This window comes from Aptenodytes forsteri, unplaced genomic scaffold (assembly GCF_000699145.1).
Source record: "Aptenodytes forsteri isolate BGI_AS27 unplaced genomic scaffold, ASM69914v1 Scaffold172, whole genome shotgun sequence".
Taxonomy (NCBI): Eukaryota; Metazoa; Chordata; class Aves; order Sphenisciformes; family Spheniscidae; genus Aptenodytes; species Aptenodytes forsteri.
This window is the reverse complement of record NW_008795018.1, coordinates 13,586,012-13,612,668: the sequence shown is the minus strand read 5'-3', so window position 1 is coordinate 13,612,668 and position 26,657 is coordinate 13,586,012. Positions and strand designations below refer to the sequence as shown.

Below are 26,657 nucleotides of genomic sequence, written 5' to 3'. Positions count from 1 at the left end.
AAAGTGCTTTTAGTTGAACGATAAGATCAAATCCTCAGAGTCTCTCAGTTTATTATCATTCTATATCAGCATCTAGGATAAATATGTCACTTTATACACACTGTAATTACAGAATGTTAAAAGCAGTGTAGAACCAGGTACTAGAAATACCAAATTTATAGTGGCACATTAGGCCAATTTTAATAAAAAATATAAAGCAGTTGTATAGCAAACACAACCACAGACCTGATCAGAGCTTTCCCATGCTAGGGGGAAGGTTAAGGTAAACACAAGAGCACAAAACTATTAAGTCCTGAATATAATACTACGGTCTCCTTCTAAAAGGAAGCAACTTTTTTGCACAACAAAATTGTGCAAAAGAACAAATAAAAGAGGGGAAGGGGTGCCTCAGAAGAAAAAAAATATTGTGACACAAACACACAAATAATGAAATTCAGGAACAAACATACAAAACTCACCTAAATTCTTATACATAACTACACAGTTTTCATCATTATTTGCAAAGTTAGGTTCATGTGGTGCCCATGCCAAATAATTCACTGGAGTGCCATCCATCCAGCTTAAGAAAAACAATCCAACAAAACACTTCTTTAACATACAAATAGAATTGCTTCCATGTTACAAAAAGTAATTTTGCAATATGTTTAATATAGCCGTTCATGGTTTAAGGTGTACAAGGTTTTTTGACCAGTTTGCCTCTTTGCTAATTGCACTAAACTTACTCTCTGCGCAAAGACATAGGGTATGTGTCGAAGTTGTGTTTACTCTGCATTTAAGCAATATGCTGACACTTTTGCAACTGATAGGACAATACTCAAAATAATCATTCAAGCCAACATGAAAGCCAGACATCATTTCAGCATGAGAGCGCACAGATGCTCACCATTTCCCCCAAGACATACATTCCCTGTGCCTATCACAGAGATAAAAGATTTTATTTAACACTGGTAAAATGCTTGATCTTTCCCCCATGCAGAGGAAAAGGGTATGACAAACCACTTACAAGGAAATTCCTGTGACAATGTGCCTTACCATAAGGTAAAATACAAACATCGAAAAAGTTGTACATCCATGTAGATTAAACAGTAAAGAACAAAATCATAACCAGGCAACCAAACACTTATTAGGAGACATATTCCTATTGGACTGCAAGTGACAGAGGTGCCCAGGTTCACCCTTCAGGCACATACACAAGGTACTTCACTTAAGAGTATATTCATCTTAGGGTCCCTGCAAACACAATGGAATGGCAGACACACCTCATTTTCAGAAGGTGACCTGGCCCACCTAACATCCTAATTATCCTCTGGAGGGTCTTCATTGTCACTGTGGACTATAAGGAGAACGAAGAACTACCAGGCATCTCTCTAGGCACTTCAAGACCCAGACTGAACTGAATCCAGGCCTAAATTAGCATCACATGTAAAAATCAATATGGTGCTGCATGCTGACATTCAGAAAAGCTTGCAGAAAATCTGAAGTTATATAATGGCAACAGCTATCTTTGTTCTACAAAAAGAAAACAGGTTGCATTTTTCCCTTTATTACAGTCTGTTCCCAACAGTTAAGGAGGGGAAAAAGAATGTTTTTACTTACCAAAAATCTTATATATTTTGAGTTGGGGCATCTATTTATATTTTCAATATAAATCATGAAATAAAGGAAACTAGAATTCCTGAATAAAAATTCAAAATACATTATCTGCAGTGCAATTTTTCTGCTAGCTTTGGGTGAATTCTATTTAGGAAACATGCAGTATTTCTCCTGGATAATCTGGAGCTAAACTAATAAGGAATTAAACCACTTGAGAATACAACCATGTTTAAATTAAGACTCAAAACTAGCTATGTCCTTTGAAAATCCATGCCCTATTGAGTTAATTTGTTTGGTCCTACAGACTACAAAATCTTAAAACAAACAGTAAAGCAGAACTTTCCAAATCTAATAGACCTGATGTAAACTTGTAAAAACAAAGTTAATGCTTTTATATTGTTAAAGAATAAGTCAAATTTTAGGATTTATGGATCTACTCTAGCTTCCAGTGGTGTCAAGGAGAAATTCCATTTACTTGAAAAGGAATTGGTCTTCTACGAAGAAAAAATTTCACCAGTATCAACAGGAAATACTTTTTTAAAATTCCTTATATTAGCTATATTTTATTGGAGTATGGACAAGGCAGACAACAGCTGAGGGCAAAATTCAGATCAAGCTTTTTTCCTGCTATAATCAAATATAGAATAACAGTAGTATTAGTATAGTGAGAATGCCTAACAACAGAAATGGAATTTTTAAAGAAGTGGATTAAATATAATGGCACATTGTAGTATATTTACTACACAATACATTTTTACAACCTTCATAATCAAAAAACACTAAGTATGAAAATCCCACAGAATTCAGAAGACAAACATTCTCATTTGCTTTGACAGGCCACAATTTCATTCAAACACTTCATTATTTTTGCTCTGCTCAGTAGATTTCTTTATTTTAAAGCACAATGCAAGCTTGATGGTTTTAGTTGGCCTACCTTGTCCGTTGGTCAACACTCAGTTGTAACCCAATGAAATATGAATCCTCTTTGCCATTTTTCAAGATCTAGAATGTAAAGATTAAAATTGTATAAATATCCTCTTTTTATCATCAAAATCTATTATGTTAATAATGAGTAATATACATCTGACTGACAGAGGATATGAATTACTATATTCTCTAGCTACAACACTTAAGTTAAAGCAGCTTACAAGTGACAGTCCACAGTCAAACTTCACCATTGGCCAAAAGTGTGGTCACTGTATCAACAATTCTCACAGTCTTACTTGAAAGTCACTGAAATCAGCACCTCTTGCACAGTTTCTGCAGTGGACATCATCTGACAAATTTCTTGCAAGGGACAAGCCTTCCTACAATTTGGATATAAATTGATATAGGCCCTTGTGTCATCTCACTGCCACTCTTCAACCAGCTCAGGAAAAGCTTTATGTAGTTCAAATCTGACTTTTCAGCACATTCTTGATTAAAAGAAGTTGGCCTCAAGACAGTATAAACAGGCAACCAACCCCAGCCACCTAGGAAATATCATTTAAAAGCTTTTTCTCATGGCATAATCCATGCCTCAAGTTGTTCTTCCTACATAATTATATTTTCTCCACAAGGAGAAGGAGGCAAAGGGGCAAACCTGAGGACCAAAAAGAGGCTGCTAGGTAGACTACATCCCAGATACACTGACAAGATCAAAAGCCAATGTTCTGAGTGTTGCATGTAAGCCAATATCTGTTTTGATCCACCACTTAAGATACCTTGAGTTTATCTTTTGATAAACATTACTATCAGTTAACTCACCTGCCTTACAGAATCGTAGCTCACAAGTATAATACTTCTTGCTAAAATGAAGCCACAGATCAATTAAAAGTAAGCATTAAGATTTACCTTAGCACATTACCAGTTGCAGATAGATATAATGTGGTGTAACTGCCACACGGAATAGAAAACACAGGTAATGATCTGTTTAATGCTTACTGTGCTTATTTCTATACAAAATACCAAACCAAAATTGTCCTTGTCTCAGCTATGAAACAATCTACAAAAAGACTTGAGTTTTTTCTCCATATTAATCTGGCTTAATGCTACTGTAATTTCACTATCATAAAACTTGTAGGGAGAACACCAGGGTGAAAAGGATTTGTGCCCATGCTCACTTGTTTTGGATGATTTATTCCATACTATTAATGATTTTTCTTACATATCGCCAGAGGAACTTTCTTTCACTTTCACTCTGAATGACGGCAAGGTCTCCAAAGTTCCTTTTGCAGAACTCTCGACCTTTTTCCATAGGAACACTCTCCGTGCTGAAATAATATTGTTTGTCTTCATGTATAATCCATCCATCCTCAGTAGTCTTGTATTCTGTAAGATAAATGGTAAGCTAACTATATTGTTCCTGAGATACAAGACATTCTTATTAGTAAAATTTTAAAAATGCTTTTAGACTTACACACACACAAATAGTAATAGCAATAACACTTACTGGGTGCAGGAGATTCTGTTGGTTCAGGTTTTATACTTGCACCTGTAAGAAAAAAAATATTTATTATGATTGTACACTTTCTGCTGTAAGAGAAAATATTTACTATGATTGATAGGCATGTTTTTCTATTGACATTAAATTTTACAGTTAGTAATGGATCTAACACCAAAAACTAGAAGGAACTAAATAGCCTAAATCTCTTATTTTTGGTACACTATTCAATTTTAAATACATATTCTTGTTCCCTGAGGCTCTAAATATGAGCTATTCCTAATGTGCAAGGTATTATAAAAAACCTTGAAATTTACCTGAATTAAGTAATTATTTTTGGTATTCACTGGATGCAGAAAACCTTATGTCCCAAAGCATTAACTCTATTAAGACAGTTCTGTATGTCCCTCTCCCTCCTTTCCCCAGGTCACATATACATGAATTCTGGCTTAAACCAGAGGCAGCAGGAATGCAGGCTGGGTTATCTTCTTCCATGGTGCCCTAGCTACTACAGAGTGAGTTTTTTTCCGTCTGTCTCTGGTTCAGAAGAATTTCTATCTGGATCTTAAAAATTTCCCTAGATAAAATCTCATTGGAAAAGATCCCAAGAAATTAACTGCTCCTTTCTGAAAAGAAGACTTCAGGCTAAAGAACTCCCATGTTTGTTTTCGCTATGGCATCATGGAGATGGCATCCTGGATGGCATCATTAGCACCTCAAGAAAACAATTTCTAATACAGGAGATCTCTGTCTTTATAGGTTTACCAATTTATTTTGTGCTAAAATATATTTAATTTCACAGATACTGGCATTTAATAAAAAATCCTCTGCCTAAGAAATTCTTTTACTAATATAAAGCAGAGCTGGGTACTTTATTGACAATAATCTAATGCAGCATTTTTATTTGGCTCCCCTCCCTCCCAGTATAAGAATGTGGTAAAATGTTTAAATGAGCGCGTTCTAAAATACTCAAACTTAGGTAGATGCACTGCTTCTGGAACTCAAGAGTTCCCTAAATTATAAATTTTGTCTTGATGTCTTCAGAAAATAAAAAGCATCCTAACTCAGATCTCAAGAGAATTTAGCAGGAAACCAACATATGAATATAAAACCCAGTCAAAGCAAAATAAAGTATCATCTCGAAACCAGGCTCCATCTTGCAATTACAGATTCAGTTAGGTGACAATTGTACCTGAGCCAAGTAAAGGAGGGAGTTTTCACACATAAAAATTCAAGTATGTGAACTGATTTGCAAACTATTTTCTAATAACTTGAAACTCAACTCAGAAAAAAAATTCCAAAATAGGATTTGTCAGAGAAGGCATGAAGTTCTCTAAATGAAAAGTCAAATGTGAATGTGAATATTCAAAGTAACATTTCCTATTTTTCAAGTATCACATTTCCCCTTCCGAAATCAGAGAGAAAGAACAGTGAGAAATCCCAGCAGGGCACCAAAGGCTCTGTATCTTTAAATGCATTGAAGACATGGAAATCCTTATACCACTTTGATATTTCATATTTCACAGGGAACCATTCTGATAAACAGGTTTTTGAAATTTTTTATTTCTTAAAGTTAAGGAAAAAATAAACTGAGAATCTTTTCTTATTATACTAATACACAGGAGTAAGCAATACCTTTTCTTATCTGGCAAATCCATCCATATAGATAATCACAGTGCCTGTCATTCCAAAGCATGCTGGAATCACCACTGATCTCTGCACAAAGTTCAATTCCTTGATAATTATTGGGTTCTCCAAAGCCCCAGTTTTCATACCTCACCTATGACAGAAAAAGTTTTGTGAAGATTCTGTTATATAGAAAGAAAATAATGGAGAGAGGGAGGAGACAGCATCAAATCACAGGCCTACAATTTGTTCCTACTGTCAGTTTAAAAACTTAGATAAGAGGAAACCAGAAACTCCCCCTGCAAATGCTGACATTTCAAACTTTTTTTCAGATTGCAAGTGGACTGCAGCTTAGATAACAGTTGTTTCCAATCACATTTGGAAGAATATTGACATTTTTATAGGACCTAAATTCTGTAAAATTCATCTAATAACAATGATGGGGCATGCTACTTGTTGATATTAAATTAAGTCAATATCCTGTATGAGTAAAATAGTAGGACATTATTGAGACATAACGAAAATATTGGCATTTTTCTCAGAAAAATATTACTGCTAGTCTAATTTTCCTGTATAAATTCATTTCAGTTTTCTGTACGGTAAACTTCCATCAATATATTTTGACCAACCTTGCATGAAAGACACTGACATCTCCAAAACCACTTTTGTTTCTACAGTTTTATATCTTAGCCTAAAGTACAGTCACCAGCATAAAACAACTTCCTTCAGCTCCATGGAATGTAGGCCAATTCAGATAAAGATACAATTAGTAAAGAAGAGAAATATTAAAGATAGACTATTTTACTCAAAAAAATCCTTGCATTTATAAGAACATCCTTTTAGTCTACATGAATTTAATTTTCTTGTTGATTCAAGGCACATTTTCTTATCAAAAATCAGTATGTTTTAGCCAAAAAAATCAAGCCATGAAATTGCTATTCATAAGCTTTCCTAAAGAGATCATGACACAGTAGAGGGTTATGATTAAGCATAAAATTACACAGAAACACATACACCACACACACTTGAGAAGCACAGGGAATGCAAAATAACAGCTGTGGAAAATTAAATCACTCACTGGAGATCCATCACTCCAAACAAAGCCATCATCAGGATTCAAGTAATATAAGCCCATCCAGAAATGCTGGTGGTAATAGCCATTGTTCCTAAAAACAAAACAAAACAAAACAATAAATGTCCCGTTTATAAGAAGTTTAAACATAAAACCAAAACTAATAAGGACATTACAATATTTTTAATAATCTATCATGCACAACAATTAATAAGCTTCTCTAAAAATAATCCTTAAAGCTGATTTCCACCAGGGTGGAAATTAATTAAAATGCAACCACTTCTAGCTGTTATCACTATTCATTAACTCAGACAGATTGAAATACTGATCAAGAAAATGTCCAGATCCAATCCAACTCCCGAAAATAAGGTGGCTTAATACTTTTGTGTAATGGTCCAATAGCTACCAGTGCTCCATTTATCAACTCTCCATTTTCTCTGTAAAGGCACTTAACAGTTTCCAAATACAAAGTTACAACTTGCAGTTGAATCGCATTTAAAAAATAGCACCTTAAGCTAATTATTGTCTGCAAGTAGACACACTTTACTATTTATATCTGAATTGATTGAGTCAATTTGTTGTAATGCAGCATCTGAGACTTCTTCCTTACTGTAAGTACATAGCTCAGATTCTAGTACGGTTTTAGCATTTTGCAAGGCTGTCATGTTTCAGTCTTGCTTCCTAGTTAGACAGGTACATACAAGTTCATTGAGCCCAGTCTATTCAGGTCATATTGCAAGTGTTACCTTTTTAAGAGTATTTGATCTCATTCAGAAATCTCACACCTGCTTTTTTACAATTCAGGGACCTACTAACCTTTTTCACATTCCCTGTGTAGGAAAAAATGAACCTGAAGTTGCTTCTGCTTTCTGATTAGTTCATAAAAATGACAAACAATCAACACCTTGACCAGATTTATATCACAAATGCTACCCTATTTGTACACTTGCTTATATGAAAACAACTGGTATCTGTGGTAATTTTATAATATCCCCAAATCCACAGTAAATATTTTTACATCAGATGATAAATGTTGCCTCAACTAAATATCTTGCCAATCTCATTCTAGCATTAGCTTCTGGGGTGATTGCCACTAGTCATACAACTCCTGCTATGTCATCAGCTGTGCTTTTTTGCTATGTGTTTGATACAGATGCAGATAATGAATCCAGACTGGCTTATACTGAAGTAAAAACATACACCTAAAATGAAGTATTTCAGAAAGATCAAAAGGTTAATTAAAGTGAATGGATGACCACACCACAGATACTCACGCGATAGAACGCCATATCACATACTGTTCTTCTTTACCATTAATGGAGGCCAGATCTCCTCCTATAGCTCGACAAAACTCTTGAGATTCAAGCCATGTTTTCTTTTGCTCTCCTCTTGAAAAAGGCTAAAGAGAACATTTTGCAATCAGATGAAATAGACCATATAGATCACAAGATCAAGAAACATCATCTACCCAAAAGCAATTCACTTACAATTAACTTGTTTTGTGGGGATTACAGGAACTTTGAATATAAGTTTTATGAGTGTTCACCTCTGTGAAACACAGGCTTAGTATGAGTGTCTTTAAGCCAAGCTAGCAAACTGCATTGCTGACAGGAGCATCTGCTGCAAGACAACAACTAGGAGAAAGGCACTTTTAATCTTAAAAGAATGGGAAATTCAGTCTTAAAAGAACAGGAAATTATGATCAGAAGATCAGACATGAAGATCAGACTTTATCGGAATAAACAAAACCATGAGCATTTCAATAGAAGGGAACAAGACCTCTACATATAATCTGTAAATAAGCTTATGAAACATAAGACATATGTATACCAATTTTTATTGCATATATGTGCAGCAAATAGAAACTACCTTAATGCAGAAATAAGCAACATACTTACTTTGAAACAGAAACTAATACGATTGTTTGAGTCCCAACCTTCTGGACACCGGGGAATAGGAGTTGTTGTAGGAACAGGTGGAGGTGTCACTCCCTCTGCCCACACTTTGCATAGGAACTTTGCCTTTTCTTCACATTTTATTACATCCCATAATCCACCTGCAATTCCAGTCCTCATGGCAACACAGCCTGGCTTTCTTCCTAGTTGTAAACAGGAATGCACAAAGGCAACAGTTAGGGGGTCATGAGAATTTAGAAATCTTCATATTCTATCCTGACGGAAAGTAAGTCTTTGTACAGAGTCAAAAATGTTTCTAATGTTAGATCAGGTCCAGAGGAGGGCCACAAAAATCATCAGAGGGCTGGAACACCTCTCCTACGAAGAAGGGCTGAGACAGTTGCAGTTGTTCAGCCTGGAGAAGAGAAGGCTCCAGGGAGACCTTATCACAGCCTTTCAATATATAAAGGAGGCTTATAAGAAAGATGGAGAGACTTTTTACCAGGTCCTGTAGTGACAGGACAAGGGGCAATGATTTTAAAATGAAAGAGCGTAGGTTTAGACTGGACATAAAGAAGAAAATTTTTTTACGACGAGGGTGGTGAAACACTGCAACAGGTTGCCCAGAGAAGTTGGGGATGCCTCATCATTGGAAATGTTCAAGGTCAGGTTGAACGGGGCTTTGACCACCTGATCCCCAGAGAAGTTGTGGATGCCTCATCATTGGAAATGTTCAAGGTCAGGTTGAACGGGGCTTTGAGCCACCTGATCTAGTGCAAGATGTCCCTGCCCATGGCAGGGGGGACACTAGATGGTCTTTAAATGTCCCTTCTGACCCAAACCATTCTGTGATTCTATGATTCTAATTCATGAAGAAAAAAAAGGCAAAAAAATCTGTGATTCATCCATATCTGAGATACTGATTTGGGCCTCACATCAAATCACCTCCAGTGGCTGACTCTAGCAACATCGTAACCTGCGATCCAACAAATTCTCCCCTAAAACTGAAGATGTGGTTAGAGCCAGTTTCTCAGATTTGTCGAATTTGACTAAGATTTTCAAAAATGAACTTGCTATATATAGGCCCAGTATTGGCTTCATGGTCTGCATAGCCTTACCACTCCACCCGACACATTCAAATCAGCATTTAGACACTGAAGTTAAAGAGAATCAGAGGATCTCCTGAAAGGCAAATGCAACACACCAGAACCTTGAAGGCTGACGACCATCCCCTTTCTAATATGATCACGTCAGAGACTAAATGACCTCCCACTCCCACAATTTATTAGAACAGAAAAAAATAGCAATGTTTTCATCAACAAAACTTAGTAAATAAGGAAATCACAATTAATCTAGCAAAGATATTAAGTAAAAAAAGATTAAACACAAATCTTCCCTTGGCCCTCTTGTCTTTTCCTACAATCCCATTTTCTCTAAGACCAGAGATGCTTCATGCATGCTGTGATCTCACACACCTCAGAACATGCAGTGAGCAAGTGTACTATGAGATATGACTGAACAAGGACTTGCAAGCAGGGCGCAGTATGCCTGCAGAGATTGCTCTTCCAGAGTAGTACAGACACAGACTTTCCCAGAACAGACACAAATCAAAAACTGGATCTCAATTTAAAGTTTCTTCCCAAACTCATGTTAAAAACTCATTTCAGCACTAAGCAGGAAGTTAGCAACAGCACTGCATGCTTGAGAAAGCAGCCAGATATATTTGAGAGCAACTAGTCATTATACCATCAAGCAAGGGCTAAGGAATGAAGTAAAAAAATTCAAGTAGTGAGCAATGTATTTTGGGCACTGGACTCATTAAGCAGTATAGAGCCATACCTACCAGGCATTTCAGAATTCCAGTGCGTAAATGAGACAGATTCGCCATTAGCCCACTTGAACGTTCCCTTTTCTTCTACATCTGAAAGTCCAATCCAAAAGTATCTTTCTGTTCTCAGCCCAATCAGGCTAGTCAGATAGGCTTGTTCGTACCTGTTCAAAAGAACACAACAGTTAAATTAATACTGTTAAATTTATTTTAAAAAGCTGTAAAAGGCTTGTTATTTTCTCAAAATTACTGCTGTACCTTCCTGAAAGTGTAGCTTGGATGGATTTACTTGAACAAAGCACATAACAAAACATTACATAATAGATATTTTGCAAGCTTGAATACCAAAGTATTCTGCCTTCTCTTTGGATGTCCAGTAAAGAAAGAGACATAGTCACGGACTGACATGAAATTGGTGGGAAAGAAGAAACCTGACATGACTTATGTGTTATACCACTGTATTTTTTGAGAGTTTCTAGTACCTTTGTATTTTAATGACTTTTTGTTTCAGGCAAATCCAAAACTGGAAAAGGAATCTCAGCATTATTGGAGAAATATACAGAAGCAGAGGCTAGAGTAGTATGATACTAAATTATCAAACTAAGGAACACTGCAAATTAGATCCAATGATCATGAAGGAAAAGCTATGTTTGGGAAACAAACCTATGTAGCGGTAAAGCCTGTCATAGTTCATTATGGTATTTAAACAAACAGCTCTTAAGAAATCAAAGCAAATAAAAGAAGTCTCCCCTTAACAAGGTATAGTCTGAAGACCACATTAATGTTAAACCATTTTTATGACAGCTGCAGTGCTACCTACATTTAGAGAGCTACTGTCCGTGACAGCTAGAGCTTTCACACTAGAACATATCTATTTAGATTATATAGAAACAAATAAGAGAAAGTATAAAGCATCGAGTCAACTGCAAGTGAAATAAGCTTTGTTTCTTAACCCTAACTTTCATTTTCCCAATATTCCACAATCAATAATGTGCACCAGTTGTTCAGAAATTTAGCACACACTGAACCCTGGCTGAATTGTGATGGATTTTCAGGTACCAAACACTTCTATCATAATTTGGTTTCTTATTTAAATCTTTTAAAAGTAGCTTAATTCCGAGAAGACCAGAGAGGTGAAAATTATATCCTCTTGCTCATCTGAACTACCTTTTGAAAGGAATTCAGAGCCATACCTCTTTATTTAATAATCAAAATTGGATTCTGCATCCCTCACTCAAGCCACTGCAATTAAGGAAATAGAAAATATAATTCTATTTTTTTCCTTGACATAACCATCTATATCAATAGTGATTTCATAGCCATCACCTATTTTTACTATAAGCTGAATTCCTGGATTTGAATACACATGCAAAAACTGTGAGAAGTTCTGTATCTACAGATAGCTGTCCTCTCAAGCAAGATTTTTGTCCAGATCAGAATCTTTATTTTGATATTCAGATGATGCTAGATGTTAAATCCTCATGTGATCCCCTCATGCAAATAGAGTTTTACATACCTGTCTTCAATAGTTGCTAAAAAGGCCTGATGCCTTCCACAGGTTTGATTTGCTTGAGAAAATGATACAAATGTATTTCCAATGAAGTAACAATAAAACCCATGTCTTTTCCAAACCTGTCAAAATAAACATTAAGTGATCGCATATGTTGCAGCTTTTCTAAACTGAGAAGTAACAATAAAAACCATTGTCTTTTCCAACCCTGTCAAAATAAACATTAAGTGATTGCATATGTTGCAGCTTTTCTAAACATTTTTAAAAAAAAACAAACAAACAAAACAAAACTGATTTATACCACTGTCAGCTAACCATTAGACAAAGGAACAACTGAACTGAAAAAGCCAGACTGGAAACAGGCAGGATCAAAGCTTTTTAAAATTTTCTTTCATAAAACAATTTTTCACATACAATGCATTTTTAATCAGTGCATTCCACTTATGAAGGCATGAGAGGCTTTGCTGTGCACCTTTAGCGCTCGGTGTAGGATTGTAACTAGCACATACACATTGTGCAATCATGAGAATGGTCTTGAGAAGCAAATTTCAGCTTGGCTTTTCAGAAAGGGAATGACATCTCAAACAAGTTTGTTTATTATTAACTAACATTAACACTCTCTTCTAATGTTTTCTCATTCAAATGTCATTAACTCAGGAATATGCTTACAGAGGAAGAGTTTGCTGTGACCAGCCACAATTCACACCACTTTTCTTCTGATGGTTTTCAATTTCTCACCTATGAGAGACTTTTTTCTACGAGCATGCACTTAGTTCTCTAGGCAAGGATAACACCCATAAGCATTAGGATCCCTTTATCTTCTCCAACAGTTGAATATTTGTAAGGTTCCCAGGTACTCTTTTACAAATACTGGGAAAAAACATCAAAGACTTCCTCTGCAGCTGTGTAAAGCAGACTTGGGAGAAAAGGCGATTTCTTCATGGAAGACAAAAACCCAGTAAGATTCCCTATGACATAACAAATTACAGTAGGTTTTTTGGCATTACTGAGTGTTATGTTACCAGAAGGCGAGCATTACCAAATAAACAATAGATCCGCTGGCAGTTCAGAAGGAGCACAATGGATTCATTTTGCTCAGGCACTCCTAACAAATTCTTCAAAGTAGAGAGCACTGCCAGAGACCACAGCAAAGCCTTGAGAATAGTATGTAGACAAGCACACCCTTCCTGCTATGAATAATTTTGAAGAAAATTGTAGGCAGAGCTGAAGAGCAACTGCTGCTACAGGCAGCCTTAGGAAGGCTTGAATGCCAATTAAGGAAAAACGGCCTGCTGCAGGGACTACAGGTTTGAGTTTTGGTTTAAGTTCTGGAAGAAGAAAGGGAGCATCAAAAGCCAAATGACAGTCAGAACCTAGATTTATTCATATCACCTATCCCATCTGCCATAGCAATGAGAAGGCCAACTGTTCTGATGATAACACAGAACCCATTTTTCCTGTTTCATCTGTCACCTAGGTGGGATTTTCTCCTCTTAATCATTCCTAGCAGCCTATTCAGATCAGACACCTTTTTCTTCACTTACTCTCTGGCAGCCCATGTCAATAGTTTCCTCTTCTGTAGGAGCTTCTGACATGGGTTTCCTTTTACAGATGTAGCCAATTTTCTTTTCACAAGAATGGTCTGCCCAAAATCCATCCTGAACATAAGAACAGAACATAACAGTCAAGTGGGATTTAGTCTTCAAAAAAGGTGCTTTATGCTTTTAAGTATTTAATTATTTTTTTCTAGCTTTAAAAGAAGCAAAACCTACACCTAACTTCAGTACTTCATTCCAACCTCATTCCAACCTCACTTCTACTGGGGCTGATTCACCATTGACTTACACCTTCTTTGATTATTTACCACTCTGAAAAGCAAACCCTTGGAGGTGATAGCAATACACCATCTTTACAAAGACTACTGATTTAATAAGCATGCAGGAGGAAAGGGAGATGTCATCTCTCCCCTCAGAAATCCAATTGCAATAGAAAAAAAAAAAACAGAAGACTACATTCCTTAGTTAATACTTATATAAAACTTTGAAGATGCAAAAAGTTCCTTGTCAAAGTTAGCATTAACATTGTTACTCCTCATACTACACATTGTCAGAAGAAACAATGACATTCAGTGGGAGCTGTACTGAAAGTAAGAAATTGCGGAAGAGAAACCCCTGTGCAAAGCATTCCCTCACCTGTGGCTTAAAGACTCCACTTTTGTAAAAGGAAAATCATAGCAGTTAGTGGCAATTTCTTTCTTCTTTTTTTTTTTTTCCTTTTTTTTTCCCCTCCCCTCCCCCCCCCTCCCCGAAATGTAAAATAACCATCATGGTAATACACAGTCCCTTGTGCCACAGTATGCAAAGTCACCAAGAGCCTCAACAAACCCAAAGCTCAACACTACTGCCTACAACAATGAAGAACCATAGGATGTTCAGCTGGTGCTTGTGTCTTCTTCTCTGGCCTATGCTGACTGCAAGGCAAGTCCATTGGTGGCTGTCTCATCATCTCCTACCATTACTTTCTCAGTCTCACTAGGCTGGTAGCCACTTCAGATAACCACCGACAACTCTGACCTTCTCAGCTTGGAAGAAATCAGCACCATTTGCATAACCTTTAGACTTCTTCAACACAGGAAAACTTACTCTGAAGCTTTGGCTCTCCAGTTGCAGGAAGATCCTTTGCTGTCTTCCCACAACTGTGTCTTCACTGGGAAATTCATGCAGTAATTTCTAGGGACTTCTTACCATGTCTTATGAGCTGCCTTTTGCAAATATATCTCTGTTCTCCTACTTCCTCATTAACTAAAACCAAGGTATCATAGACAAGGGCAGATTTTATTCCATAAAAATAAATGATGGATTCAGATGACTTCAGCCAAGGAGTGAACAACCCAAAATAATCTGCCCATACATGGAACCATATCTGTCTACATAGGTAGACAAACCTCAACAAAAACCAGGGAAAGTCAAATTATAATTATGCTTTGGTCAGTTGATGGCTGATCCCAAGAGATACTGGCTAGTGCAACTTCCATGGAATCTGAAGTTACTTCTCCTACTATGATCAACTATTTAATAGATAAGTATTTTGAAAGAGTTCAGCAGAACCCACAATAAAATTAGCTTTCTACACAAAAGCCACATATATGAAAAGCCTGTATATAGCTAAAATGTGTTGTGTTTTTTTAATCTATAACTCTCACAATAGAAATTACTGACTTTTGAACCCAAGGGAAAACCTGGTCTGATGGCAAGCATCAAGCACTTAAAATTTAGCCTTGAAAGAAATAATTACTAGTCTGCCTTACTACTTGGTATAGAAAGCAAAAGAGTATTCCCATCAAAAAGAATGGTAGAAAAACTAAAGCATAGCATATGTCAACAGCTACCCTTTCAAAATGTTAAACTGGACAAATGGTAGCTTCTTTGAATTGTAGCAAATTTGTATCACATTAATTTGCATCACTGTCCAAAAGGTACAGAGTCAAATTAAAATTAAAAGTAAAAACAATGTAATGAAGGAGGAGCTCAAATAAAACTGCATCTATGACCACCAAATTCAATGAAAAATAGGCAAAAATCATAACACAATGAACCAGCATGTTATAAACAGAAGTCCTTTTTGATGGCATTGTTGCATGCCTTACTGTCATAATTTGTTTCTAACTTTCCATTAGTGGCCTGAGGGCACCAATAGACCTAAATGGCCCCGACCATCTTCACTTGGGGCCTCCACCCACCTGCCTGCCCATGGGCCCTGCGGGTCCACTTAAGCTCAGACCTGGGCCTTCAATTCCTGTCTTGTGCCGTAACAGAAGTGCTTGTCTCCACCTCCAGCAACGTCTGTACCTGGCTATGGGCCTTGTTGATGCAGACCCTGACCTTTGGACTGTCTTTCTGGCTTGATCTTGGACTTGCTTTGTCACTATGGACTTGCCCTGCAACCACTGGATTGTCTCTGACCCTGGTTACTCTCTCCAGACCTGATCCTGACTCAGCTACTTGGCTTGACTTTGGATCCACCTCATCATCCCGGACATGGGCTCTGGTCTGCCATCAGCTGCCTACCCCACCTGCCCTGCTCCCTTGCTGGGGACAGTGGGACAGGCTCTGGCTGGATGGGCTCTGTCCCTGCAAGCTGGGCTATTACGCTTGGCTTGTGGCTCCCCACCTGTTAGGAAGGAGGTGATCCTTGTTGATCCCTGGTGCTTCCTTTTTTTTCATTATCCTTGAAGGCTAATTATCTGCTGCTACATATATGAGCAGCAGAGAGACCAGCCACATAAAGCAATGGGTATGGAACACTTTTATAACAGTTCACACTCTCTGAGAACCAAAGAAATATTTAGTTGGAAGACCTCAAAACATCCTCTATTTCAATCCCTCAAAGTGAGAGAGGAAGTAATTTATTTCAAATATCCCTGCTGGTTTACAGCAAACCTGCTCTTAAACACACAAAAAAACCCACCATAAGTAGCCCATTCTGCTTTTTTACTAAATAAATAATTGGAAGAATTGATTGCAACCTCTGTAACAAGCTGTGTACACTTGAAGACTTTTGCTTTTTTTCAGATTTCTCTTTTACAAATCAAAACGCCCTTTATTTCTTCAGCCAAAACCTACATCATGCTTTCCATATTGCTTTTGAGCACTGATACAAGTGACAGGATGACAGCTCTTCTAAAGCAGCAGAATGGAACAGCAGGCTACTACTTTTATTTATAACTACAGCCATAAACATATCTATCTATTACTGTTGGAATTAAAAGGGCCTCTGGGGCTCAGATACAAGTCTCATTTAATACATATTCAGTGCCGGAGGGCCCCAAGATCCTTCTGTACTGTCAGACACTGTGTTAGGTGAAGAAAGAGAAGACTTGGTCTACCAGAGGACGGAGTCTTCTGCTTCCTCCCTTCCCAAAGTCAAGGCCCAGCAGCCTGAACCGGTATTTTCAGCTGGTTCTTGACCATAGTATTAAGCATGCCAGCCTACCATCAGAAACTCTACTTCTGAACAATGATCATGGGTTATCTGGCTGCACTGAATGCTGCCACTTTTAGCATGGCACACATGACATGACCAGTGAGTCCAAATCTTAATGCTTTAAGACCCTGGCCATTGAATTAATTTTATTTTAATACCCAACCAAATGTTAGATCCCTTTTATAATCTTAGGTCATCTTCTATCAACAGAGCTGCCTAGACACGTACAAGCAATCACATGCCACTGCATATATCTGTAACTATTCTTGCCTCCTTGTAATTGAACTGCTTGTGTGTTCCAGTGGTTCAGTCTGGGCATATACTTCAGGACTTTACTGACCATACAAAGTGAGGGTGAGGGCATAAATAGGAATGACTCCTATTTTTCCATCCATTTCCTTATCCAGTACGCTTCAATGAATGGCCACACGGAGGGGGGAAAAGCATTAGGTAGACTGGCAGTGGTTCGTTCAGGGCTTGGCATTGCGGAGTGGCATGAATTTACTCCAGACCTTGCTGTTCCTGCCCTACACCAGAGGATACTGCTAGGTCTAGTTGTAATCTCTCCCTGCCTCGCCTTTCTCCTAAAGTCTTATGGAATTAACCAGATGTGTCTTTCCTCTAATCTTGCAACAGAAACTGAGGAAGCTGTCTCTTTCCTAGAGAAATGCAAGAGGTGCTAGAATTCAAACTATCACAAAAAGTGATTTGCTTAGGCTTGCAGAAAATTAGAATCTAGTGGATCTCAGCTTCTGTACACAAATAGGGATTTTTAACCTGAATTCAAGTTCCCCAAAATTCTGTAACACTTGGCCAGAAAATGCCATCCAGATCCTCAGAGACACACAAAACAAATTCTGCCCCTTTCAAGTTTTTCTTGAAACTCTTGGTTTGAAGGCAGTCAAGTCATTCTTATAAAAATCATGGCTTTACCAATGCATTTAAGCTGCCCTATATGTTCAAAAAAACTGTAAAAAAAAAGATAAATAAAAAAAAAGATTGCATCAAGGAACTATGAATATCAAGAGCAATCTTAGTACTTTTTTTAAAGTACTAGTCAAATTATGAGATGCTTGTCAGCCCCTAACCTCCTCTAATACTTTCTGCACCAATACTTCCATGTACAATACCTTAAAACCCCAAAGTTCCCACCAACAGATGAGGGTAGTTAAACCTCCTGTTCCTGAGCAAGTTCTCCAGCCTTGACCAGTATAAAAGTTCTTGAAGCAACTGTCATTTACAACCTCAATTGACTGACCCTCACATTTAAGCATTCAGCTTCCTTCCACTGTCTGACCCTATAATTCTGTAAGTTAGACAAAATGTCTACTACATCCTCAACTAGCATTGGCATAACCGCTGCACAGACAATGGAGCACAAAAATCCTCAGGCCCTTAAAAATCCATTTGTTCAATTACCATATGCACCATGGCCCGGTTGCTATGGAAGAAATACACATTTACACTCTTCTCACCAGAGCATGTCCACTAATACAATGGAGAAGAATTTTTTAAAAATTATAATCTTACCCATGCTTCTGACCAGTGCAAAATTCTTCACTAAAACACACATCAAATTCTAACCTTCCGGACACATCTGACTGCCCATGAAGTTCCTTCTCCCTGCTGAATTCACACAGCAATGAAACTGTAGATCTGAACTATGGCCCAGCCAGAGAACACCTCCACAAATGCACATAGCTCTGCTCAGTTTTGGGAGGTTAATATGCTAAACCCTACACAGGCTTTCCTTTTCCATGGATACTACTGTGGTTTTGCTCTCCCAAGGATGCTGTTTTAGTTCTCTTCCTCATTCCTTCCTAGAAATGATGATGTGGTCCCTTTTTCACCTTCTTCTAGTGCCGCACCTGCTAACTCCTCTATGTCCCCTACGTCTTCCTCCTGCTGCAGAGCTGGCTCAGCCCTCTCCTGCTGCACTCAGTCTCAATTTCTGAACTTAAGTGTTTGTGCACCAGAATGATGGCAACACATGAACCAGCTGTGTGCATACATGCCATTGTTGCTGTTGATGATTGCACCTAAGTGAAGCAAGTTAGAAAACTAGGCCTATTGGGGCTTGAGTGCGGGCTTGCCCTATGAGGCAAGCTCTGTATAGTGTTCAGGCCAATTGGGAAAAAAATTTTAGTTCTCCTCTTCAATTTATAAGTGTGCTCACCAAAAGTACAACCCTCAAGTTTGAATTCTGCAAAATATGAAAATGCCTTTGGTATGGGTAAATACTTTTTTCCCTCCTGATAAAACAGGTAAACCCTAAAGGAGGTGATAAGTTTAATATTTTTAATTATCACAAAGAGGAAAAATACTATTTTGCAACATCACATGCAGACTGACTTTTATACCAGGTATTATCTCAGTTCCTGTAGTACACCTAGGTCATCAATCATTGCCACATTCCAAAAGGCAACCTTTTCAAAGCGGCCTTTTAATTGTAGATATACAGTCACTCAGTAAAGGCTTCCACTAATGCCATTGCTAACCACTTTTCTCACAGCTCTTCATGTGCAGTGCAGATACAAGCATAATATCTAATCCACCTAGACTCGAGATTTATAACTTTGCCTAGAAAAAGAAAATGAAGGCTTTTATTTTCTTTTAAAGATAGTATTTCTCTCTAACATCATTAAAAATTGCTAGTGCAATTTTTTAAGGTAGCTGTATATCCCATATTCAGTCAAAGCAGAAAAAATCCAAACATATTGAAAACGTCTTCGTAGCTTCCTGAAGAAAAGCATTTACATGTTCATGTGCTCCATAGTGTAATTAAAAGTTTCTTCAAAAAAGCCCACATGCACAAACTGAAATCCAGAAATATGGATCTTGGGGGTCAGTTGCCTTCAAGGAAAGCCACCACTTGCCTGCTTCTCAGGGAAGATAACAAAAACAACTTTCTGGCAACCTTGAACAGGAATCCTTCCTCAAAAAAGTAACACCTATAAGACTCTAAAATAGGCTGCTTCAAACAGTAATACCCCTTACTTTTGTGCTCTTGCATAGAAAAAAGCCCAAATGATAAATGAAATGATAAGATAATTATGTTAATAGCTACATGACTTTACCTTTCCCTTCATAACAACACAGTCCTCTTGCCTGTTGTTTGCATGAGTAGGTTCTCCACGAAGCCACTTGGTGTAGGTGACAGGTGTCCCATCACTCCATTCAAAATACATCTGAACCTTGAGGTCATTCAACCCAATCCACAGCTCATCAGCTGGCTCTAAAACATACGATTAACAAGGTTGATAACAGTCCTTTTATATGATGTGAAGTTTTATCTTTGTGGAACACAAAATAATTTATTGTCAGGAAGTTTAAAAGGCAGTCACAGGAAATTAAGGCTCCCTGTTTCATAAAGAGGGCAGACTGTTCCTCATATATCCACTCCAGTCATCAGGAAAGGCCACTCACTCTAGCGGCAATACAATAAGAGTGTTTAACTTTGTATAAAACAGCCAAAACACTCTCTTTGTTGAATTATGTTGCAACACAACCAGGTTCATTCTTTTTTTCCAGCTCAAAACTCTTGTAACAAGATATGAATAAACACCTAAGTAAAATGCTACCTCCCCTTTTCCTTCTACCTTTAGTATAGTGAAGACAGAAGTGCCTCTTTTCTAATGCTCAGACACCCAGTGTTGTCTTTTAGAGCTGACAACCAGAGTACTTGCAAGTTTTCCCATTACATGTGTTCCTATATTTTGTTTTATTTCAGAGCAAAATGAAATTCGTGTAGTTGTTGGACTTCCTTCAGTTTACAGTTAATGGAGTTAACTGCTAGTTTTTGACTGGAAGGAAAGTGCAGGGCTGATCAAGGATGTTACTTTACAGCAGTTTCTTAGAGGTTTATTCATCTGTGCTTAAAATACTCCACTCTAACACATTGCTACTATAAAGTTCATACCTACTTTTGTTCTGAATAAACTATTTGAATAAGGAGGAATAAAATTTTGGGCATTTATAATCAGTCTGAACTCCATCATCACCAAAGGGTATTCCTCTCTAGAACTCATTTTATGACTCTGTTCAGTGCAATGGGAATTTTTGTAATTAGTATTTATTTATTCATTTATTTATAGTCTGTCATCCAGCGGATGCTAAAGGCAGCAGGTGTATCCTTTTGTCCACAGCACTATGACTCAGATCACACTGACCAACTACATGCACAGTCCTTTCCTTAGATAGCAGTCTTTCCAAGCAGAGTATGAACTACTTGGTTGCTAGAACTTACTCATTATGAGTATTTTTCACGAATGACAGGGAGACTACTTTTTAACACTTTTTGCCACCACTTATGACCTTGCATTTCTACAGCCTATCTATAGCACTCAGAGGTTTTTCCTGTTCAGTTTGTTATCATAGTTCTTGCCTTCTTCCGTAAGTCTTCCTTTACCATCCTCCATCCAGACTGACCACAGTCAACCTGACAATGAAATCACCCATGGAAATTAAAAATGGGATTGTGAGCCCACCCAGAAAGACATCAGCTGCGGGAGTGGGTCTCTCAATGGAACTGGAACTGTTTCTTTTCCGTTGCTGCTGTCACTAGCAACAGAAGTGCCTGTAAAACAGTTAAAAGTCATTGCCCCCAAAGCAATCCTTTCTGATTAACACATTCCAGATGGAGGTTTTCCTAGATACCCCTACAACTTAAAACTCTCCTGTGACATTTCTCCCATCTGCTAGTTAAAGGAAGATGGAGGCTTCCCATTCTGACCAACCAAGCTGCTGCAAAAATCACCCTCCCACCCTGTCACTTCAATGGAATCAACTCTCTCTCCTTTCTCTTTCCCTCCCTTGTCTCTCCCATCTTTATTATACTTAAGTATGGTCAGCCCTCATAGCTCATCCATACTGTCCTTACAATCTCTCCCCCAATAAGAAGGGCTCAGATTCACAGGACATCAGGCTCCATTTTCAAACCTTTGAGTTTGAGAGGCACCTTTACCTCTTCTTCCAGACTGCTCTTCATGTTCAGAAGTCCCCCAACATCACATCTCAGTACCCTCCTTTAAACTCTCCAATGCTACCAAAATTGAAACCTGTTCCAATTCCGCTGCCCATCGTGCTCTCATTCCCTCCTTAGCTACTGCCATCCATGCTATCTAATTTCTTTCTTGTTTAGTTATCTGGTAAAATCTTTCTGTCTGTGTTTATTGAGCACCTAGCACAGCAGAGGCCTCATCCATGGCCAGAGCTCCAACTATGGTGGGCTCACACCATGGTAATACGAACAATAAACAGCATTCTTCAACAAAACGATTACAGCAAAGTCATCTAAATAAGCCATGCAAATCAGAAATGGCCAAGAGCCATTCCTACATAACATTTTCTCCTCTGAAGAAGAAATACTGTCATAGGGTTTTGCAATCATCTCTAAATCTGGGTGACTAAGTACCAAGATTTTTTTTTCCCAGCCACTTGTAAATAAGCTGTTTCCCACTCTCTCAGACATGCACTGGGACATATTTGTGCCATATCACATGCTGGACTCCTGTGTAAACATGCAGAATGCACTTCTTTATTCTTCTTCATGTTCCTCTCTGAAGTTCTCCTTTGTGGGTGATGCCAACAAAAGCTCAGTTACTATGACAATATTCATCTCATTGTACCCCTTCCTTCGTTTTATCATGGGACTGTGAATTGTTTGGCACAAAGATAAACTTTTGTTCTTTCTGTACAGCACTTATTGCAACAGAGTTCTGAAGCAGACAAGATTCTCTAGGCACTGCAATACATGGTGTTCTCATCTTAGTGGTGAACAAGGGTAATCGGATACTGTCATAAACTGCCTTAAAAGGCTTCTTTAGTTGTTCCAATTTTACTCCTCTGAAGAGAATGCTTTCAAAATAGTCTGTTACAGTGAGTGTGCCACATGTGAGAAGCCTGGTTTCCTTCAGGACTATTTGCCTTTCAGAAACATTCACTTTTACAAAAACAGTGCAGCACAGTCAGTTCAGGAAAGGTCTTTGGAGAAGGCACTAAACTATGAAATAATCTACTTTCAAGGAGTAAGGTGAAAATACAACTAATTTCCTTTAGAGCCTAACTTCTTTCAAATGTCTTAGTTTCTCATCAAGAGGTCCCACCTTTCCTAATAATCTCCTTGGAAAGAGTAAAAGTTTCACGTTGTTCATGAAAGAACAACAAATCACTCTTTCAGGACTGTGAGGACAAGCACAACTTGCCATGGAGTTGGCTAGGATACAAACTAAAGCATATCAGCTATTTTATGATTGCCACTCCAAGATTGCTGTTACACTGCAGCTCAAGGCAGCTTACTGCACTTTCAGTGAAGGATAAGCTAACTCACACTTACCTGGCACTAAAAGCACACATAGGATTGGTTACTGTGAAGAAGCATACATAGGTGTGAACTTGCTCCTCCCATCAAAAAGCAGTTAACAGATCTTACATGCAAAATCAGGTTCACGTAAAGCAATAGCAACCACAAAATTGCCTCAGCGTCAGCATCGTTGCGTCTCCCCTAATGAACACACAGCATCTGTAGCCTAACTTGCCTTGCAACAACTCAAGTGTGTGCTCAGAAACCGAGCACCTAAGTACCATATTTGATTTGGGGCACATCTGAATCACATACTGGGACAGACAGCTTCGTTTTTCAGCAGAAACACAAGCAGCATGACTTGAAAAGTAAGGACATGGCAGTGCTGGTAATAGGACCCAGATCTTCCCAAACTGTCTTTGACCAACGGACTTTGCTTCCCCTCATCTATCTTTGCAGACCAATAGTAAAAACCCTTCCAGCTTCTGAAAAGGTTGAAAATTGTTTTAATCTGTATAAAAGGAGGTAGAAGCAGACACAAAGAAATAAGAGTTTGGGGTTGATACAATTCACACTGACCACAGCTTTTCTGTGACAGTACAGTTCGTTTGGTTTTCGTGCTCTTACTGTGTTTTTCTTCTTCCGAAGTTTTTTTAAATTTAAAATTTAACTCCTTCTGCACCCTGTGATCAGGACAATTTTTATTTTTAAACAGTCTCTCCTTTTAACAGGAAAGAAATATACAAAACTCTTTATTTTCTTACTATAAATATATATAAGTTTCTATAAAAAAATACTCACGGTACCCAAGCTGAGAAATAACAAAGCTGTACTCTTCAACATTATGGATGCTCGCCAGATCCCCATCCTCTTTCCTGCAAGATGTTAAGGCATCTTTCCATATTTTGGGGTCCCTGTGAATTATGTAACAGTGACCAGCATATGATATCCATTGATCAGGACATCTAATAGGCACATTAGTCTCTGAAAAGAAAAATTACCATGAAGAGTTTCAGAATTCTATTCTTAACTAAAGACTGAAAATCACATAAGGAAAGATTTAACAAACAAATTAATTATGTATTTTCTTCATGAAGAACAGCAGAGCTGAAAAATATGTACAAGGATAATAATCTGCATGCATGATTAAAAGATGAAACTTCCAGATTTTTTTTAAAGAACACTACAGTTGCAAACAAGTGCTTGCATCTTGTGAAAAGACAGAATTAAAAACTACCATAAAACACAGTTTTGACTTTTATATGCATACGTAAATACTAAAAGGTAAGGTCTGCAGAGCTGTGCTTTATCATTTTTCTACACTCATGTCAGCATTTCTCTTCCTCCTCCATCATGTATAGCTATATGTTAAGAACCTGGGCTTACAAAACTTATTTATGAGAGTAATTTTTTTTCCCCAAACCTTAGGTATTTTATGGATTAGCCCCATTTGCTAGACTAGCAAAGAAAAAATAACTGGTTCTACAGGATCACGAGAGAACCCCAATAAGAATACTGCTTTTAGGAATCCTTTTTAAAAGCTTCATTGAGAAAATTATGCTGTCAAAGTAAATGATTTATGCTTAAAACTTGCTTTTAAAAGTTCAACAGAACAGTATCAGAGTACTGCCAACAACCACATTGCTGTTCAGCAAACAATTCAGCCTTGGGAGCAGTGCCACCCGAATATATAATAAACAGAATATTGCTGTTGTAGAAACAAATTATAATTCTTGCAGCACTTTATTTATAATCAGCAGATGGGCTTAGCAAACACCAATATATAGAGTATATAGAGACAGCAGGTTTGCAGAAATTCTGTTGGCAAAAAAACCTTGTGCATGTCAGGGAGGGAGAAGCAACGTGTTTGTGTATGACTGTGGGGTATATTCTGTGGAAATATTTAAGTAGGCATCCAAGGTCATGATCAGTGAGGCCCAGGTTGCAAGCACATATCCTGTTTCAACTGGAATACGCTGATGATTAGTAGGTACTTAGTGTCACAACACAGATTTCTAGCACAGCTATAAACATAGTCTGCTGTTTGCAGACCTGCCTCAAAAAAGTACTAGCATGTTCTCACAAAGTTTAAGTAAAAATGAATTTTGTCACCCCAGGACAAGGGGCTCAGTGCTTGGTCAGAGCCCTGTTGATCCTGCCACAGGAGAGGAAGAACTGGAATAGAGAGTGAGGAAACCCCAGAAAAACAAACAATGTATGTGGTCGTGTTGGGAGAAATGAGAGAGGACAGAGGTGGCAAATGCTGTTGTAGAGGTTAGTCTGATGCTTCAGACAGCTACCTAATTTGTCCTATGTCTGGTCTCAGACATATGCATTGCTCTGAACATATGCATTTTACAGTGCTTTGCTGTAACAGGCAGAGAATTGCTTTGAAATTGTTTGCGAACTTGTTTGTGAACAGAGAAGGACTTGTGGGTGATGTGATGGTTGGAGGCCATCTTGGGCATAGCAATCACGAAATGATAGAGTTTTCAATTCTTGAAGTAAGGAGGGGGGTTGGCAGAACTGCCACCTTGGACTTCCGGAGGGCAGACTTTGGCCTGTTCAGGAGACTGGTTGACAGAGTCACTTGGGAGTCAGTCCTGAAGGGCAAAGGAGTCCAGGAAGGCTGGACATTCTTCAAGAAGGAAATCTTAAAGGTGCAGGAGCAGGCCGTCCCCATGTGCCGAAAGACGAGCCGGAGGGTTGGAGGCCATCTTGGGCATAGTGATCACAAAACGATAAGAGTTTTCGATTCTTGGAGAAGTACGGAGGAGGGTCAGCAGAACTGCCACCTTGGACTTCTGGAGGGCAGACTTTGGCCTGTTCAGGAGACTGGTTGACAGAGTCACTTGGGAGTCAGTCCTGAAGGGCAAAGGAGTCCAGGAAGGCTGGACATTCTCCAAGAAGGAAATCTTAAAGGTGCAGGAGCAGGCCGTCCCCATGTGCCGAAAGACGAGCCGGAGGGAAGACCGGCCTGGCTGAACAGAGAGTTTTGGCTGGAACTCAGGAGAAAAAGGAGAGTTTATGACCTGGGTACTGAGGGAGCTGGCAGAAGTGCTCACCAAGCTACTTTCCATCATTTATCAGCAGTCCTGGCTAACTGGGGAGGACCCAGTTGACTGGAGGTTAGCAGACGTGACGCCCATCTACAAGAAGGAGGATCTGGGGAACTACAGGCCTGTCAGTCTGACCTCAGTGCCAGGGAAGGTTAAGGAGCATGTTGAGCACCGTCACACAGCACGTACAGGACAACCAGGTGATCAGGCCCAGTCAGCATGGGTTTATGAAGGGCACATCCTGCTTGACTAACCTGATCTTCTATGACAAGGTGACCTGCTTAGTGGATGAGGGAAAAGGCTGTGAATGTTGTTTACCTGGACTTTAGTAAAGCCTTTGACACCATTTCCCACAGCATTCTCCTGGA

General features: G+C 38.4%; 1 protein-coding gene across 1 annotated transcript in view; it reads right to left on the bottom strand.

Annotated features, from left to right (window-relative positions):
* LOC103895954 (macrophage mannose receptor 1) overlaps positions 1–26,657 on the bottom strand; it is a 67,016-nt gene that overhangs the window by 20,703 nt on the left and 19,656 nt on the right. Inside the window, exons 7-19 of the mRNA XM_009275705.2 lie at positions 24,032–24,214; positions 20,007–20,164; positions 13,491–13,604; positions 11,953–12,068; positions 10,452–10,600; positions 8,612–8,811; positions 7,988–8,112; positions 6,720–6,807; positions 5,651–5,795; positions 4,025–4,066; positions 3,740–3,903; positions 2,528–2,595; positions 459–559 (exon numbers count right to left, since the gene is read on the bottom strand). Coding sequence (XP_009273980.1) covers positions 459–559; positions 2,528–2,595; positions 3,740–3,903; positions 4,025–4,066; positions 5,651–5,795; positions 6,720–6,807; positions 7,988–8,112; positions 8,612–8,811; positions 10,452–10,600; positions 11,953–12,068; positions 13,491–13,604; positions 20,007–20,164; positions 24,032–24,214 — 1,653 coding nt within the window. The remainder of the gene's footprint in view (positions 1–458; positions 560–2,527; positions 2,596–3,739; positions 3,904–4,024; positions 4,067–5,650; positions 5,796–6,719; positions 6,808–7,987; positions 8,113–8,611; positions 8,812–10,451; positions 10,601–11,952; positions 12,069–13,490; positions 13,605–20,006; positions 20,165–24,031; positions 24,215–26,657) is intronic.